Here is an 18918-nt window from a genome sequence, read left to right on the forward strand (position 1 = left end):
TTCTGCACCACTACCATCACCAAATGAAATTGCAAAAATAATTTGTAACCAGACAGGATTCCCGAACACTCCCCCTGTCTGCTATCGGTTGGGCAAACAGATAGTCCTAGCACACACTATCACCATTAGTTGAGTGCAGACTCAGACTAGTTAAGACATGCCAACAAACTAGGCAATGTTTTGACAGTGCAACAGAGCCACTGTGTTTACACTTTTTTTAAGATTTATCTTTGTAAATTAAGTGGTAATTTGTAAATTAACTGGTAATCCTAAGGTTGCTGGTTCAATCCCCACAGCCATCACCATTGTGTCCTTGAGGATAAAGTATTTCAACATTGAAAGAAAACTACACACTTCACCTTTAAAGCTGCAAAGTTATCAAATTATAAATGACTCAAGATAAGCGGGCACAATGGGCAGCCTGCCCACTTTAGTACTTAATTTAATGAACTTTGCTCATATTAAACAGGGTCAGCAGCACTGCCACGTTCACTCAAGGACACCCTAAAAATCAATCCCACTGAAATAATGCAAGATGTTAATTCTTTACCACAGTCTTTCAAGAACTGGCATTGCAGTAGATGCCCCATTCCATTAAAGGCTAATCTCAAGGAGACAACTGACTTTGTTCCCTGCCAAAGAACAACTTCTCTCATCCAAAAATATTACTTGTCAGAGCTGTGTCACAGCAAGTTGGCACACATGCTCAGAACATCCAGTTGAAGTCAGAAGTTTACATACGCCTTAGCCAAATACATTTAAACTCAGTTTTTCACAATTCCTGACATTTAATTGTAGAAAACTTTCCCTGTATTAGGTCACTACTTTATTTTAAGAATGTGAAATGTCAGAATAATAGTAGCAAGAATTATTTATTTAAACTTTTATTTCTTTCATCACATTCCCAGTGGGTCAGAAGTTTACATACACTTTGTTAGTATTTGGTAGCATTGCCTTTAAATTGTTTTACTTGGGTCAAACGTTTTGGGTAGCCTTCCACAAGCTTCTCACAATATGTTGCTGGAATTTTGGCCCATTCCTCCAGATAAAACTGGTGTAACTGAGTCAGGTTTGTAGGCCTCCTTGCTCGCACACGTTTTTTTCAGTTCTGCCCACAAATTTTTCTAACCAAGTGGTGGTGTTGTAGTGGGCTGAAGCACATAACTGGTAATCAGAAGGTTGCTGGTTCAATCCCCACAGCCATCACTATTGTGTCCTTGAGCAAGGCACTTAACTCCAGGTTGCTCCAGGGGGATTGTCCCTGTAATAAGTGCACTGTAAGTTGCTTTGGATAAAAGCGCCTGCCAAATGCATAAATGTAAATGTACATGGACTGAGGTCAAGGCTTTGTGATGGCCACTCCAATACCGTGACTTTGTTATCCTTAAGCCATTTTGCCACAACTTTGGAGGTATGCTTGGGGTCACTGTCCATTTGGAAGACCCATTTGCGATGGGCTTTAAGTTCCTGGCTGATGTTGCTTCAATATATCCACATAATTTTCCTTCCTCATGATGCCATCTATTTTGTGAAGTGCACCAGTCCCTCCTGCAGCAAAGCACCCCCACAACATGATGCTGCCACCACCATGTTTAACAGTTGGGATAGTGTTCTTCGGCTTGCAAGCCGCACCCTTTTCCCTCCAAACATTACAATGGTCAATATGGCCAAACAGTTACAATTTTATTTCATCAGACCAGAGGACAATTTAACAATAAGTAAGATCTTTGTCCCTATGTGCACTTGCAAACTGTAGTCTGGCTTTTTTATGGTGGTTTTGGAGCAGTGGCTTCTTCCTTACTGAGCAGCCTTTCAGTTTATGTCGATATAGGACTCGTTTTACTGTGGATATAAATACTTGTCTACCTGTTTCCTCCAGCATCTTCACAAGGTCGTTTGCTGTTGTTCTGAGACTGATTTGCACTTTTCGCACCAAACTACATTCATCTCTAGGTGACGGAATGCATCTCCTTCCTGAGTGGTATGATGGCTGCGTGGTCCCATGGTGTTATACTTGGGTACTATTGTTTGGACAGATGAACGTGGTACCTTCAGGCGTTTGGAAATTGCTCCAAAGGATGAACCAGACTTGTGGAGGTCCACAATTTTAGAGGTCTTGGCTGATTTCTTTTGATTTTCCCATGATGTCAAGCAAAGAGGCACTGAGTTTGAAGGCAGGCCTTAAAATACATCCACAGGTACACCTCCAATTGACTCCAATCAGCCAATTAGCAGCTAATTGGCTAATTGCCTAAATACTTGACATCATTTTCTGATGCTGCTTAAAGGCACAGTTAACTTAGTGTATGTAAACTTCTGACCCACTGGAATTGTGATATAGTCAATTAAAAGTGAAACAATCTGTCTGTAAACAATTGTTGGAAAAATTACTTTATTTTAATTATTTTAGCAATTATGTGTGGTGATGCTTGTGGTGCAGAAATTACACACTCCAGCTCTATGGTCGTTGATAAGATGTTGAAAAGCTTGACTTTTGTTCAACCATATAGATCGATTGTTGATTTGAAGCCATACTCACGATCAGTGGTATATTCTGCCTGTGTGGCTACTACTGAAGGTTGATGCTCTTCCTCCATTCTGGTTGCCACTGCCGCAGCACCATTATTCTCCTGTTGGGCTTTCCGAACCAGCGCTGCCAATGGATGATCCGGGTCAATGACCTGAAGAGGCTATGACACAATCACACAAGGTCAATGGGCTATGTAACACTTTTCAGAGTACACATGTTATACTGTATATACAGTGTAAGCACTGTACAAAAGTCCCAGAAAATATGTTTACAGCTGTTTAAACAAAGCATAAAGATTTATTTGCTTGTAAAAACACCATATGATCAGGTTGTCAGTAAATCAGGTGTTAAATCGAGCCAGTATTTTGTGAGGCCCCTTGGAAGCAATTCACTTTAACATGCTGTTCTGTAGTTTGTTTAGGTTGCCACTGTGATGGATACTTTCAAGCTTCTTGCACAATTTGCCAATCCCTCTTATTTTGACTCGGGCTGCTTTTTGTTCTTTTACTTGTGCATGGGGGCTTTGAAGTAGCCAGTCTAACATTGTACCATTGTAACCAAGTCTTTCTCTGACTGGCATTTCTGAGTACAAATTTAAAATTTACACTCAGCCCTTCACAGAACTTTCTGCCTGAGGCTGCCACTGCATGCTTTATTATTATTTAAAATTATTAAAATATAAATTTAAATATTAACAAATAAAAAAAATTAAAACAAATGCTATGCAGCCTTGAAGTATTTCTCAATTCAGTTCACATTACTTCCTTTTTTCAACAGGGTTTGTACACATTTTGACAAGCAAATTTCCATGACTTCTCATGACCTTTCATGAACTTCCAAAACGCAACTTATTTTGCACCATTTTCAAATGTTTTTACCCATTTGCGAAAAATAAAATTCAGCACTGTTTGAATAACAGTCAAAACACACACCTTATACAATAATGCTAAATCAATCACACACAGCATATGCTAATTTAGAACGATCTTTTTGTTTGTTTCTGATTTTATTTTTGCTTGTGAAAACATTGTTTTCGCCTTGTCTTGTCTTATCCCCTCATCTTTTGTTGTCAGTTCTGGAAACCCTCTATGTTGTGCTCACTATTTAGAACACTATCTTTTTAATGCCCTACAAGCTTTTAATTAATACATAGAATTTGAATTAATAAATGTTGCATGTTCGTTCAGCAGGATACAAAACTAACTTTTCGTACAAACACACAGTGGCTGGTAAATGCCCAGTTTTTCCAGCCACTTCAATTTTTAACAAGCCACTATTCCTATTCAAATAAATCGTGGAAAAAATATATACTGTATGTATGCTATGCATGTAGAGCAAAATGTTAAACACTGGATTCAAAGCACATTAAACTCAAAGCACCTCCCGAGATGATCTAAGATCACTTGCATCGCTCACATTTAAGACAAAATTCTTGCAAACTGTTTTCAGACCACTGAGAGAAATTCTTCATGACGCATTCTGTGAAAAGCACTGAACAAACAGCAAAAAAGATACGTGCGAATCAGACACGTGCATTGATGTCACATCACCATAAGCTTAATTAACATGGTGATTTATTAAAAAACAAATATTCAAAGCATTAATACATTCAAACAATAATATTATATGAGATTTACTGATTCCTTTACTTATACACCAACCATATGAACTTGAGCAATCATGAGCAAACTTCTCTAGAGTTAATGAAGTGCAAAATGCACCAAGTACCGAGTTTACGCAACAATGCATTTTGCGTACTGCTCCATGCGGGCTCTGATTAGCGCCAATTCACATTGCTCAGCGATTGCGTGAAACTTGAAGAAATCTTAGCACATGTGAATTCCTGAAACTAGTTTGTTAGAAAATTACATGACTTTTCTAAAACATTCAGCATTAACAATTTTTCTAAATTACATGGCTTTTCCAGGATTTCCATGACTGTTTCAAGTAAGTACAATGTCAGAAATAAAAAAATTAATTAAGAACAGCGAGTGCTTTTTCTTGTCACTATTGTTGTTTGATTAAAGAAATGTTCTTGGTTCAAGACAAGTTAAACTCAATCAATAGCATTTGAGGCATAATGTTTATAACCACAAACTAACTTGTGTAAAGTTGTATTCAATGTTAAACTTTTTGTTATGATGACGAAAAGCCAGTAAACCCTGTAATTTGGTAAACGCTATCATGCCGATAAATGCCTTACTACTAAAATCATAATAACTTGTATAATTGTGGCTGAAACTGGGTGTATTTTAATGTTTATGGAAAGGCCCCATTCACTCCTATTGTAAGTGCCTTTCTGTAAGCGTGATTTATTTTTCTTCCTTTTTTAAATCAACAAGGTACGAGGATTTTTTTCTTTTTGGTAATCAGCATTATGACACGAATGCTGTCAATCAAGCTTACTTGTATTGAACCTGAAACATTCATTGAATCGTATCTACATAATAGACACCAGCGAGTCTATTCAGCTGCATTTACACTTTAAGGCCAAACGCACAGACCACAGATTTGAGTCTGTATTTGGTAATATATTTACTGTCGAAAGACTGTTACTGTTACATTCTTTATTAATTCAAGTATCAACTTGGTACAGAAGTACCAATACATCCCTACAATAGTCATATTTACTTGTTGCCTTTGTGCAAGAATGGCTTCTTGCTTGCCACTTCTTTTCAGACAACTTCTAAGAGTTGAAGAGTATATCTCGGTCTGGGTGCTGAGCAAGCACTTTACTGGATTTTCTTTGGTCCCTTAAGGAAGTGACCTTTAAAGTACTGTTCATTAGAAACACTATGTGTGTCTTCCAGTGCATTTTTTGTCTTCAACCTGTCCAGTCTTGACAGGACAGCTTGAACACCACAACTTAAAGGGATAGTTCATTAAAAAAGCATCCCAGGTGGCATCTCATGAAGTTTGAGAGTGTGCAGAGCTGTAATCTAGGCAAAGGGTGGCTACATTGAAGAAGCGTAAATATAAGATAGTTTAAATTGTTTGGTCACTACATAATCCCCACACTTTCATTTGTTTTTTTTTTGTTTTTTTAAGATTTACTGGAAAATAGTAATAAGGAATGAGTAGGTGTTTTCAAACTTGACAGGTTGTGCATTTAAACGCACACATCAATTTTTCGATACTCTGTGTAGAACTTGGCTTATGGCTTCTGTGGCTAAAGCTGCAGTGAAACTTCTCTCCACTAGAGGTGCTATGTTATACGTGATTTCTCTGACTATAGTGTGCTATCTTTTTATCATTACATTCGCAGCAATCATTGCTCAAGGGCTCATATTTCAAGCTTCCTATGAAGGAGCTCTTGAATGTTTCATAAAAGGAAAGAATGTCTCCTATTCTGCGAGTATGAAATTGGCTCCTTTCTTTACCTTTCAATTCACCTCATGGCGCCTAAAGAAAAGTATGCATGAGACTAGAAAAAAGTATGAATAAGATGATGTCTTTAGGACAAAGATAGAGATCATGTATGCAAAAAGTACATTTTTCTCCAGACAGAATGAGTTCAAGGTATTTTCACACAGATTCCGATGAAGATTCATTTTCACTTGATCGGCAAGCTAGATGAAGCTGCTTTCATCAGTAAGCACGCATAATTGGTGACTTCAGCTGCTGTTAAATGATCAATTCAGGATAACTGTGGGTGGGATTAATCCCGTATTCCAGAAGAACCAAAAACACAAGCTGGCTAAGCCATCTTGACACTCAGATGTCAAGTATTAGAATTGTCATGAATTTTCTACAATCACTCTTCCTTTAGCATCGGAAACCTGGCATCATACATAATTCTTCACAATTCTGACACATTAATAACTGCAAGTTGCCTCCTGCAAGTTTCACAAGTCTTGAAAATGAGAAAAAAAAAATTATATTAAAAAGTTTATGATTGAAAATCAAACTTTATACCATCAAGGCGAGAGTGCAGAAGTTTTTTATTAGGAAACCAAATCAGATAACATAGTATATTTTACAAGCTTTTATCTCCCTTCTCTCTCTTTGTGCAACTTTTTTGAAAAGTCAGTCTAAACATACAGAATATAAAATCAAAGATATACACATCTTAAGTATCCTTATTTTGAACAAATAAATAAAAAAGGGAATGCTTTGAAGTCAGATGCTTTGATATCAGGCCCAATTCTGCCAAGAAACATAACAATTTAACAGTAATCTGACATTAATTTTGAAATGTGCGGCTTTGAGCATTTAGCAATATTTAGCAGTATTTTTAAGGATATGATGGATATCAGGGAGCTAAATTATCGGTCATTACTTTGTTAGATACAAACACATATGATGGTATGAGATCCAGGGTGCACGGTAAATGGTCTGAAAACAACACACCGTCAAACAAGTGTATTAATCATTCAAGCACTATGGGGAGTGTTTAAAGCCGTACCTTTATTATTTCCTCCAAACGAGAGCTCTTCTTGGATGCGAACAGACTCGGGTGAAGGTAATTTCCATCCCCGTCATCATCGTCATCATCAGAATCGTCTGACTTTGATTCTGTTTCAAAAGGGGCCAATTGTTTGGGATGGTAAATACCTTAAGAAATGTCACATTTGTTGATAAAACTAAAACAATCAATCCAATCTTTTCTTTTTTATCATAGCAAGATAAAATGAAACGCTTGTCAAATTTATGCTGTGTCCTTCAAATTGCAAAAATAACACCCAGAGAAATGAAATTAAACAATTACAGTCAAAATGAAACAGCATTCATAACCCATTTTACTTCCGTAATTTGATGTATGTGCTAATGAAATTGGATGATCTACAACCCCAATTCTGAAAAAGATGGGACAGTATGAAAAATGCTAATAAAAACAAAAATGAGTGATTTGTAAATTATAATCACCCTTTGCTATATAGAAAGCTCTACAACTACACATTATATGATGTTTTCCCCTGTGAATTTCATGTTCAGTATTTCAAATCAGATGATTGCATCAAGCTCCAAAAAAGTTGGGACAGTCGAGTGTTTACAACTGTGAAACATTACCATTTCTTCTAATAACATGTTTTAAGAATTTTGGGCACTCTAGACACAAGTTTGTTTAGTTTTAGAAAGTGGAATTTTCCCCCATTCTTTCATTATCCATTATGTAGGTCTTTAGCTGCACAATTGTATGGGGTCTTCGTTGCCGGATGGTGTGCTTAATAATGCGCCACACATTCTCAATTGGAGACAGGTCAGGACTGCAGGCAGGCCAATCTAGCACCCGCACCCTCTGCTTACACAGCCATTCACTTGTAATCTGGGCAGTATGTGGTTTGAAGTTGTCCTGCTGGAAAATGCAGAGACATCCCTGGAAATGACGGTGCTGGATGGCAGTATATGTTGCTCCAAAATTTGTACATATGCGTCTGCATTCATGGTGTTCTCACAATTGTGCGAATTACCCAAGCCATGGGCACTGACACACCCCTGGCCCATACAGACACTGGCTTTTGGACCTGACGCTAGTAACAGTTTGGATGGTCCTTTTCCTCATTGGCCCAGATAACACGACAGCTGTTTCTCAAAAACTTTTGGAAATGTGGACTCTTTGGACCAAAAAACACAGTTCAGCTATTCTACTTTCCATCTAAGTTGAGACCAAGCCCAGAGAAGTCGCAGCGCTTCTGGACAATGTTGATGTAGGGCTTCTGCTTTGCATAGTAAAGTCTTAACTTGCATCTGTGGATGCAGCGGCAAATGGTGTTGATTTACTAAAGTTATTCCAAGCCCATGTTCATGATATCCATTACAGATGAATGAAATTTTTTAAGACAGTGATGTCTGCTACCACCCCTGGAGTCACGAGTTCGAATCCAGGGCAGGCTGAGTGACTCCAGCCAGGTCTCCCAAATAACCAAATTGGCCCGGTTGCTAGGGAGGGTAGAGTCACATGGGGTAACCTCCTCATGGTCGCTATAATGTGTGATTCTCACTCTCGGTGGGATGCATAGTGAGTTGTGCGTGGAGAATAGCGTGGGCCTCCACACGCGCTACATCTCCGTGGTAACAAGCTCAACAAGCCACGTGATAAGATGCGCGGACTGACGGTCTCAGACACGGAGGCAATTGAGATTTGTCCTCCGCCACCCGGATTGAGGCGAGTCACTACACCACCATGAGGACTTAGAGCGCATTGGGAATTGGGCATTCCATGACGTCTGATGGATCAGAGATCACGCGCATTCAGAAGTTGTTTTCATCTTGCCCTATACGCACCGAGATTTGACCAGATTCCTTGAATCTTTTAACTATATTGTGCACTGTAGAGGGTGAAATGCCCAAAATCCTTCCAATTTGATACAGTATACAGTACTATGACATAATTGCCTCATCTGTTTAACATCTCCTGTTTCACATTGCCTTTTTTCAACTCATCAAATTGTTATTGGTCTTAAATTGCCCGTCTCAACTTTTCTGGAGCGTGTTGCAATCATCTGATTTAAAGTTACTGTACATTTTCAAAAAAAACAACAAAATTCATAAGGTAAAACATCACATTATGTGTAGTTGTGGTGCTTTCAATATAGCAAAGGGAGAATTTAATTTACAAATCACTCCTTTTTGTTTTTATTAGCATTTTTCATACTGTCCCAACTTTTTTGTAATTGGGGTTGTACTAGAAAAAATGTAAAGTGGGACTAAAAGGAAAAGTTCACCCAAAAAAAATCTCACCCTCATGCCATCCCAGATGTGTATGACTTACTTTCTTCTGCAGAACACAACCGAAGATACAATGTTCATACAATGCAAGTGAATGGTGACCAGATCTTTGAAGGTCCAAAAATCACAAAGGCCACATAAAAGTAATTCATAAAACTCCAGTGGTTAAATCCATATCTTAAGAAGCAGTATGATAGGTGTGGGTGAGAAACAGATCAATAGGTCCTTTTTTTACTATAAATCTCCACTTTCACTTTAAAAAATGTGAAAGACTGTGAAAGTGGAGATTTATAGTAATAAAGGACTTAAATATTGATCTGTTTCTTACCCACACTTACAGTATCATATCGCTTCTGAAGATATGGATTTAACCAATGGAGTCGTATGGATTAATTTTATGCTGCCTTTATGTGCTTTTTTTGGACCTTTAAAGTTCTAGTTTACTTGCACTGAATGGACCAACAGAGTGGAGATACTTTTCTAAAAATCTACATTTGTGTTCTGCAGAAGAAAGGAAGTCATACACATCTGAGATGGCATGAGGGTGAGTAAATTCTTTTTGGGTGAACTATTCATTTGACTTTATGCATTAGGAATTTATTTGATTGTTTGGATTGTGACAAGTGGGCCTTTCATACTAGAACGGACCAAGGTGGCTGACCAGCCTGAAACAGCTAAATTGGCTCAAGCAATGGCGTAATATTGAGGCAGGACTATCTGCTTGTTTGACTAATGGAAGATGAAGGGAATGTTCTGGAACCTGTTATAATTTTTGCAATTCTGTTTGGTGATGCTAGTGGTGCGAATTTACACACTTCAGCATTAAGAAAGCAAATAGGATCAATTTTGATATGTTGACTTTAACAAATGTTTATACAACTGGAAAATCTTACCCTGTTGCTGGTCTTGCTTGCCTTCTGAAACCGGTGTGTACCTTCCTTCCTTCATAGCTCGAAGAATGTGTTTGTAGTAAGGGTTCAGGTAATGGTCGAACCGCAGGAAATCAAACTGGGAATTCCCGGATTGCTTTGCTTTTAGCACAATTTCAAATTGGGCCCCTTGCTTGCATACAAAGTTGGCGGTGCGCTCAATAATGGCGTGGGTCTTGGTGGTCGCAGGCTAAGAAGAAACAACAAAGGGAGTTATTAAGGCTGAGATTCTGAGAAACCTTCTAAGAAAATTGCCAATTTTTAGGAAAAGGGAATAATTACAGAATAACTAGAAAAATGTGGATAGGAAAAAGAATTTGCATAGAACATACATCTATAATCAAATTACTTCAGGCGCAGAATTTTTTAACTACTGGAGTTCACACATAGAAAACGATTTGTGTGTAAAAGAGCGGGTCGGCACTTAATGAAACTAACAGGGGACGTCATTAATTCATTTTCTCACAATGCATGCAGATTTTAAAACGTCTAATCACAAATCTTTCATGCTGCATACAAAACAAAATCAAATTTAAGTGCTGAATTGATTTATGGCAATGGTGTACTTCAAATTATAAATAGTTCCAACAGTGTCACAATAGCAAAAACACAATTACATATATTTTTCAATAAAACAAATTATGAATATTGCAAGAGTAGAACTTTCAAAGGGCTGCACTTTAGCTGATGCATCCAGGTAAAAAGAGAATTTTTTGCTTATAAAGCCCCAGAGACCAAGAGAGTCAAATAATGACTTGCTAATTTGAAGATAGAAAAGCCAGTGTTCTTCCTCAAGATTTATTAGTTGCTTCAAGCGATGTGCCTTACAATAAATAAAGGTGATCAGAGCAGCTAAAGATTGGTAATTCACAAGGCACCTTCAAAGAACCTCACCACCTTAAATCTAATTGGGTTTTTCAAGCCTCAGAAGTTTGCTTAAAAGGAAAAGTCCACCCAAAAATGAAAATTCTGTTATCATTAACTCACCCTCGTGCTGTTTCAACCCAAATCCCAATTCACTTCCATTATATGGAATAGAGTGAAAAGGATATTCTTAAACTTTTCCCCATTTGTTTTGTTTTTATGGAAGCAAGATAGTAATATGTGTTTGGAACAAACTGAATAATGAAACAATAACAGAATTTTCATTGTTTTAGTGAAATGAACTTTTATGGTCTTACGTAATGATCAGATCTTATCGACTGAAAAGCTCCCCATCCCCAAAATGTGAAGATCAGGGTGCATTGTTGTAACAAGTGGTCCACTGGAAGCAAAAGTATTTCTTGTTTTGTTTCCAACAGGCCCTTGTAGGAAATTGCTGACAAATCCCTGGTTAAATAGGATAAAGGAGGGGATTGAGACTTCTGAGTTTTTATAGAGATATAATTTGGTGAGATCAACTTGCTTTATGCCACAGGCTCAGCAAAAATCATCAGTGATTGAGTGTGGCTTCCCAATGAGGGACCCTGCAGAGATAAAAGCCCTACTCTGGTTTGGTCAGATTGAAATTATCATCCCGCTGTGTGAACACTGCTTTTACAAAGGGAGGATCTTTACAGGTCTTAAGCAAAACAAGTGAACAGAATAGAGTCTTTATTTGCCACAAAACTAAAGCAGAGGGAATTTGTCACAAATGGTTCCTCGCAGAGGTCGAATCTTCAACCTTTCAGATACAATGCAGATAAAAAGACCTTTAACTACTACACTGCAAATCTTCAAAGTCCACATGAAATGACATTCACAAACTTTTTCTTCCATAATGTGGATATTTACTTAAAAAAAAAAAAAAAGGGAAAAATTAGAGGGCTTGGTAATATCAGCCGAAAAGAAAAGTTGTTTCAGAGGCAGAGCAAATTATGACATTTCGATGAAAGATTACAAAGAGACAAACATTTTTTCTTTGGAATAACGCTCACCAACGATTCATTCACATGTGTATTAAAAAAGTAAACATGGTAAAGTTTATGTAGAGTTGACTTAATATTTTGGCATTTTTGTACTTTATATATTTATAATTCATTATTTAATAAAATCCGTTGCCCAAAAGTGTGACATTGTCTCCTGTTGTCCATTTTCGCTGTGGGGTAATTTCACATGCTCAAAAGAATTTTGTGCCTCAATGACACCTCCTCCTTTTCTCCCACGTCCCATTCAAAATGCATTGCTATATGCATCCAAGCTCATTAAAAGCGTTTTTGGAAGTAGGGCTGCAACTAACGATTATTTTAATAATCTTATATTCAAGATCTATTCTCTAAAAGCATGTCTAAATATCTTATATGCTGCTTCTCAGGTGAATGCATTTTTTTTTTTTTAAAGGATTTTTAGATATTTTTAAATTGTATTTTTAATATTATATTCAACATTCTCAGATGACAATTTTTTCTTCTGCAGTACAGCTGCTTTAAAGGAGTTTTAGATATTTACATTGGAAAACAAGCCAAAACAAAAACAAATAAAAAACATATTTTGTTGCAGTGTATAATGGGGCGAAGACCATCTCTTCCACCTTTGTTACTTCAATCCATCTTTAACTCACAAAAAAACAAACTCTTTCTTATTGATAAAGCTGCGTATTTCCAGTTTTTATCATGATAAGAAATGCACAGTGACACATATATTATGATTCAATAAGTCTCAGCCGGATGCAGTTTCAATCTCTCCCCCTTAGATCGGGACATTCGCGCAACTCATAGAAGAGGTACTGACCGCACAGAGAAATGTCAGTTTTGGAGTTTGTAGTTATTTACATGATCTGCTTCCATATTATTTGAACATAACTGCATTTAAGATGTAACACCGGGGTGTTTCTTTTAAAGAGCTCCGGCTCCGGTTATTCCACAATGAGATTGCTTTTGTAATTACTTATTTTGTATTTTTGCATTATAATTCCCTCATACAAAGCTATCTACATCACCTGAAGCTGTTTGGAAAGTTTAGAGTGCATCTGGACTGTAAGCTGTGTAACTCCTCCTCTCCTTAGTCAGGCGCGAACTGTAGTGCTGCTCTCATGTGTCATCATTTGAGTTTAATGTGATCTCATGTTGTTTTTTTTTTTTGTTTTTTTATTAACAATTTTTATTGATTCCATTCAACAAATTAAATAAATATAACAGAAAATAAGGAATCAAATGATATAAAATTAAACCCTTCCCCCCCGAACTTCCATCCCCTATGAATAACCCATTTGCTGATCATAACACTGACCAGGACCCAATTCTTTATGTATTTATCCCCTATATTAATGACCACTCCATCGCCTAAAATACAGAGTCTGGGGCAAAATGAAATCTGAGTGCCCAATACGTCACACATAAAACTCTGAACCCTCAACCAAAATTCTTGGATCTTAACACACCACCAAAAGACATGGGTTGTGTCCCCATGTTCTGATTGGCATCTCCAGCAGGTGGGTGTCCTTAAGACCAAGCCTATACAATCTAGAGGGGGTCCAATAGAATCGGTGTAAAATCCTAAATTGCATCAGGCGCACCCTTGCATCTCTAGATGTAGACTTGGTGTTTTTTAGAATCCTAGCCCACACTCCCTCCTCCAATACCAAGTTTAAATCTTTCTCCCATAATCTCTTGAGAGAAGTTGAAGCTCCATCCCTGAGACTCTGAATTAGCAGGGAGTAATACACTGATGCCTCATGACCTTTTCCAAAAGCAGTAATCACCACTCCCAGAGTATCTGCCGCATTAAAGGGGTGTATGCTACTCCCAAAAATAGTACAGAGCAGGTGGCACAGCTGTAAGTACCTAAAGAATTGAGAACTGGGAACTAAGACTTGGGTTCAAAATGTTGAACCAAATTTTCAAAGGATCTCAACACTCCACTTTCATTTAGGTCACAAAGCATATTAACCTCCCTCAGTTAAGTGGTGCGGTGTTAATCGGTGTCTTCTCGGTAAGTTGCTATCTAGTTTGTGAAATACATACTGGAAAGTTAATAAACAATGACCCCATCATTTTCCCTTTTCAATATAATTAATATGACGTTAACCCTGTCCCTGACAACCATGTCACTCACATCTGTTTGCTATGTTGGCCAGCTATAGTTTGTCAGTGCAGTCAATACAATTGCAGATTAAAAAGTAAATATCAGAGCATCTTTTTGCAGCTCAGCAAACAACAGTGCGGTGGTGGATTGTGTCTGTTGAGTGTTGATTTCACACTATGTTGTTACCAAGTTGGTTAGATGCAATGCTGGAAAGTAAAATAAATAATGTCCATCTTTTACTCTCTGTGGCAACGAGCTCATAGTTAACTAGCTAACCACATAGCTACTTTTATTGCTTTTCAGCTGAATGGAAGTTAATGTGTAAACATGTATTCAGCACTCTGTTTTGTTCAGGATTCACAGTTTGGTACCCCCTTCAACCAAACAATTCCAGTCCCTGCATTTATAAAATGTAATATTTAAAAGTCTGGTTTTCCACCGTTGAAAGTTTCCCCTGAACTTGTATAGCAGAATACGGTGTAACAACACTGCCGCTGTTTATCTCTTGACTCGGCAGGTGTAAATGCTTCTTGTTTTACAACCTGCCCCAAATTGAATGGCAGTATTAAAATTGTCAGCATTTGACTGATACTAAACAGTTCTACTCATGTTTATTTAGCTATTTATTTTTATTTATTCTTTATTTTAATGGGCAGCATTTGACTGATACTAAACATACATTACTGGTGTTTATTTAGCTATTTATTTTATTTGAATTTACTCTTTATTTTAATGGTCAGCCATTGACTGATACTAAATATACAGCACTGATTTTTATTTAGCTATTTATTGTGTTTTTATTTATTCTTTATTTAAATGGTCAGCAACTGACTGATACTGAACACAGTACTGATGTTTATTTAGCTATTTATTGTATTTTTATGTATTCTTTATTTAAATGGTCAGCAACTGACTGATACTGAACATACAGTACTGATGTTTAAGATATTTATTGTATTTTTTATTTATTCTTTATTTTCTCAGTGTTCATTTCTAGAATTTGTTGAAAATGTATAATAATAATAATAATGCCAAATATTCTTTTATAAAAATATTTAAGAAAGCAGCCTTAAGAGTACCTTTGCCTAGTCATATTGGTGCTAAATCAGTGCACAATCCACATTCCTCGCCTTGCGTAACACAAGATCATTATTGGATGATCTCAGAGATTTGGCCAGAATTGATCGGGGCCTGTTTCCCTCCACAGGTCGCCAAGCAGGAACCCTGTTAGCTCGCTCGATTTCCAGCTTATGGCCTGCTATGTCGAGCAGATTCGGAAAGAGCCCATCCAGGAACATCAAAATATCCTATCCCTCTGCTCCCTAAGGAACTCCGACAATACGGACGTTATTCCGCCAGCTACGGTTCTCCATGTCCTCCAACTTCTCCCAAACACGCTCCAAATCCACCCTGGTCGATAGCAGATTAGCAGACAATTCCCTCTCCGATGACTCCAGGTAATCAATCCGTTTCTCAACATCCCCCACTCTTGTAACCACAATAGTGAACTTTGCCTCCATGGCAGTGATCGATCAACGTATCACAGCAAGATCCTCCAAGTCAGCAAGGACCAGTTCAGCATCTCTCGTCGCATTTCCTGCACCTCCCCGACTAAGTCGACTCCCAGGCTTGCGGCCTGCTCGGGGGCGTCAGCTTGAGCACTTTAATGTCTTTTACTTCGTGTCTTTTAATGTCTCCAGAGCCCGAGGATTTTGAATTCTTTGACATATTGTCCTCCTAGAACAGTTATGGAACAGATTGTATTGAGAATCTCACCGGTTTATGTCATTAAAAGTATTAAAACAAGCAAAGTGCGCAGAGCTCGCCGTTCACACGTCCGATCCTCGCATGCCATCACAGGACTCCGCGATCTCATGTTACGTTTAAAGAGATCAAACGACTATTCGACAACGAAAATTTTTGTCAACAATTTTTATTGTCGACGTTGTCGATAACGTCAACTAATCGTTTCAGCCCTATTTGGAAGTCTTTTGGCATTAATTAAGAAAGTATATAAAAGTGTAGCTCAAATGGGGTCTGTGACCTTTAAATTACAGATGAAATTTCAAAATCCACCAGCTCAGGAAATCCAATAACAAAAATCCCAAATCAAGTACATATTTAATCGAATTATGTAAGTAATGGTGATTGAAAGACAGAGATGATTTGATTGACAACAAAATCAGACTATGCTTAACCCTGTGGTAGGGTTGCAGCGGTATACCGGTTTCACGGTATACCACGGTATGAAAATTGACAGTTATCATACCATGTACATTTGCTTATCTACGGTATTGAGAAAAAAAATGCAACCGGACGGAGAATCTCACCGGTGCACGCGCATCTCCTTTCCTCCTCGTCTGCTTGTCAGACTCGTCAACTTGCGCCACACACACACATGCAGCAGAGAAAATGTCAGAGAGAAGCGATGTGTGGGGGTATGACATAAGTGAGTGTGTGTGAGAGTTAGAGCAGTGTTTCTCAACTGGTGGGTCGCAGGTCTATTAGATCTGGGTCACGGACAGCAGGGAAAGAACAATAACATGGTTCTCCCATTGAAGATATTTCGGCAGCCGCCCAAGTGATAGCCTATTTAGGACTGCCAAGGCAGATTTAATGATAATCTCGCAATCAGCTAAATGCTTCTCATCTGCACTTTCGCATGAGTCTAACGGAACCAGCTCGCGATCATGATATACTCATCTCTCTGGTGCACGTGTGCAACAACCGGGCTTCCCTCGATATTGTGGAGCGCAGACCTCAAAACTGATGTGACCAATTTCAATTTTAGTGAGACTTTTCTAGTTTAAAGCGTTATGGAGGAAGTCAAGTTGAACCTCTCAAACAGTAGGCAGTCCTGACATGCCAAACAGCACTGAGGAGGAAAAGAGCAACACTGTGCTATGCGCCAAAAAATAAAATAAAATCATTACACATCATCACCTTTACAAAATTGTTATATTTTGACAAAAGGTTATAGTTTCATATGAAATAGTCTGAAGGTAGAATCTATTAGACCTCATTTTATATCAACAATGGCAGTTGTAGTTAAAGTTTCAAGATGTGTTTCAGCTAGTACTTATTTTTTCATAAATACTATAATTTATTATTATTATTATTACTATATTTAACACTAGCTACACTGACCTAACCATGGCAATGAGGTGCCTTTCCTCCTGTGTAATATGTATGTTCTGTTTGAATTATGTTTGAAATTAGGAAACAAACGGGATAATAATGGGCTCATATAAGTAAATATGCTCTTAAATGTTTAAAAGGGGGAGAGAAAACTTCCTGTCGCTTTTGTTGTTGACATCAACAACAAAAATTGTCACTTGGTGCACAAAACTATGCAACATAAAAGGAAATGCGACCCAGGATACATTAAATACGTTACGTTTTTACTATGGTGGATCGCCACTTGATTTCCAATGTAAAATCTGGGTCCTGAAGCAAAACCAGTTGAGAACCACTGAGTTAAAGGTACAGACAGGAGCAGTCTGGCTGCACTGTCGCGCACCTACAGTATATGTTAATTATTAATAATCATAGGACATTACTTTAAAGGCTCACACAGCTGATGTTATTTTTCATTTAGTAGTTAATTTAACATGCTATGCTAACATGTAAACTAACATGCTTTAGTAATATAACATGTTATGGTTACATGCTATTTGTTATCATGTTTATAATTCGGTTTATTATTATAATTCTGTTAGCTTTCTTATTTATTCTATTTACTTTATTTATTTACAAAAGAGAGACTTTTTTACACATACAAAAATGATTTCAAGCTTCAATTATAATAAAGCGTTTGTTCAACCAAAAAAAAAAACTTCTGTTTTCACTCCTTTAAAGGTCATTGTAACTGATAATAGTAATTGTGTAATACCGTATATCATGATATTTTCTGAGACGGTTATCGTACCGTGAAAATCTCATACCTTTGTAACCCTACCCTGGGGTAGCGTCTTCTTAAACCAAGTCACTTTAAACACTGGGCTATGCAACATTTCACACCTGTATTTTTAAAAGCCGGTTATAGCACCACTTTTAACCTGGGTTATGAAACCTTGCTCCAAAGCAGAGGTAGCACTGTTTTTGTGGGGCAAACCCTCACAAAACAAGTTGTTTAGCAACAGACAATCAATAATAAAGTGCCCCAGTGCTTACCTCAATTAATATTAATGCACTTCATACAGTTGCATTAGTTTAAGCTGACTGAAACAATTGGTAATACTTTACAATAAGGTTTCGTTTGTTAACATAATTTAACAACATTAGTTAACATCAACTAACAATGAACAATACTTTTAAAGCATTTATCAATCATAGTTAATATTAATTTCAACATACAACATCAAAAGTTGTATATGTTACCATTAGTTAATGCACTATGAACTAACATTAACTAACAATGAACAATTGTATTTTTATTTATTAACATTAACAAAGACTAATAAATGCTGTAAAAAATATATAGTGTTAACTGTTTGGATATGATACCAAATGCTTTAACTAATGTTAACGAATAGAACATTATTGTAAAGTGTTACCAAACCATTAAAAATGTTCAAAAGTGACAGCAAAAGTGTTCACTGGAGTTATAAAGAGACTGTATTATATTTGTAGTATGTTTCAGAAGACTTAAAAGGTGAATTGTATTATAAGTTAAAATATACTATTCCAGCTTATAATTCAGAGACAACAAGAAGCAAGTTATTATAAGCAAGCCACAGCAACAGTGGCTCAACCAATGTCGTGGCTATCTTTTTCCACCTATCACAG

General features: G+C 37.3%; 1 protein-coding gene across 3 annotated transcripts in view; it reads right to left on the reverse strand.

The window, feature by feature from the left end:
* sfswap (splicing factor SWAP) overlaps positions 1-18918 on the reverse strand; it is a 130664-nt gene that overhangs the window by 97525 nt on the left and 14221 nt on the right. For all 3 annotated transcript variants that reach the window (XM_051677249.1, XM_051677251.1, XM_051677250.1), the window contains exons 5-7: positions 10093-10318; positions 6936-7045; positions 2540-2690 (exon numbers count right to left, since the gene is read on the reverse strand). In XM_051677249.1, coding sequence (XP_051533209.1) covers positions 2540-2690; positions 6936-7045; positions 10093-10318 — 487 coding nt within the window. The remainder of the gene's footprint in view (positions 1-2539; positions 2691-6935; positions 7046-10092; positions 10319-18918) is intronic.

This window comes from Myxocyprinus asiaticus, chromosome 38, assembly GCF_019703515.2.
Source record: "Myxocyprinus asiaticus isolate MX2 ecotype Aquarium Trade chromosome 38, UBuf_Myxa_2, whole genome shotgun sequence".
NCBI classification, from domain to species: Eukaryota; Metazoa; Chordata; class Actinopteri; order Cypriniformes; family Catostomidae; genus Myxocyprinus; species Myxocyprinus asiaticus.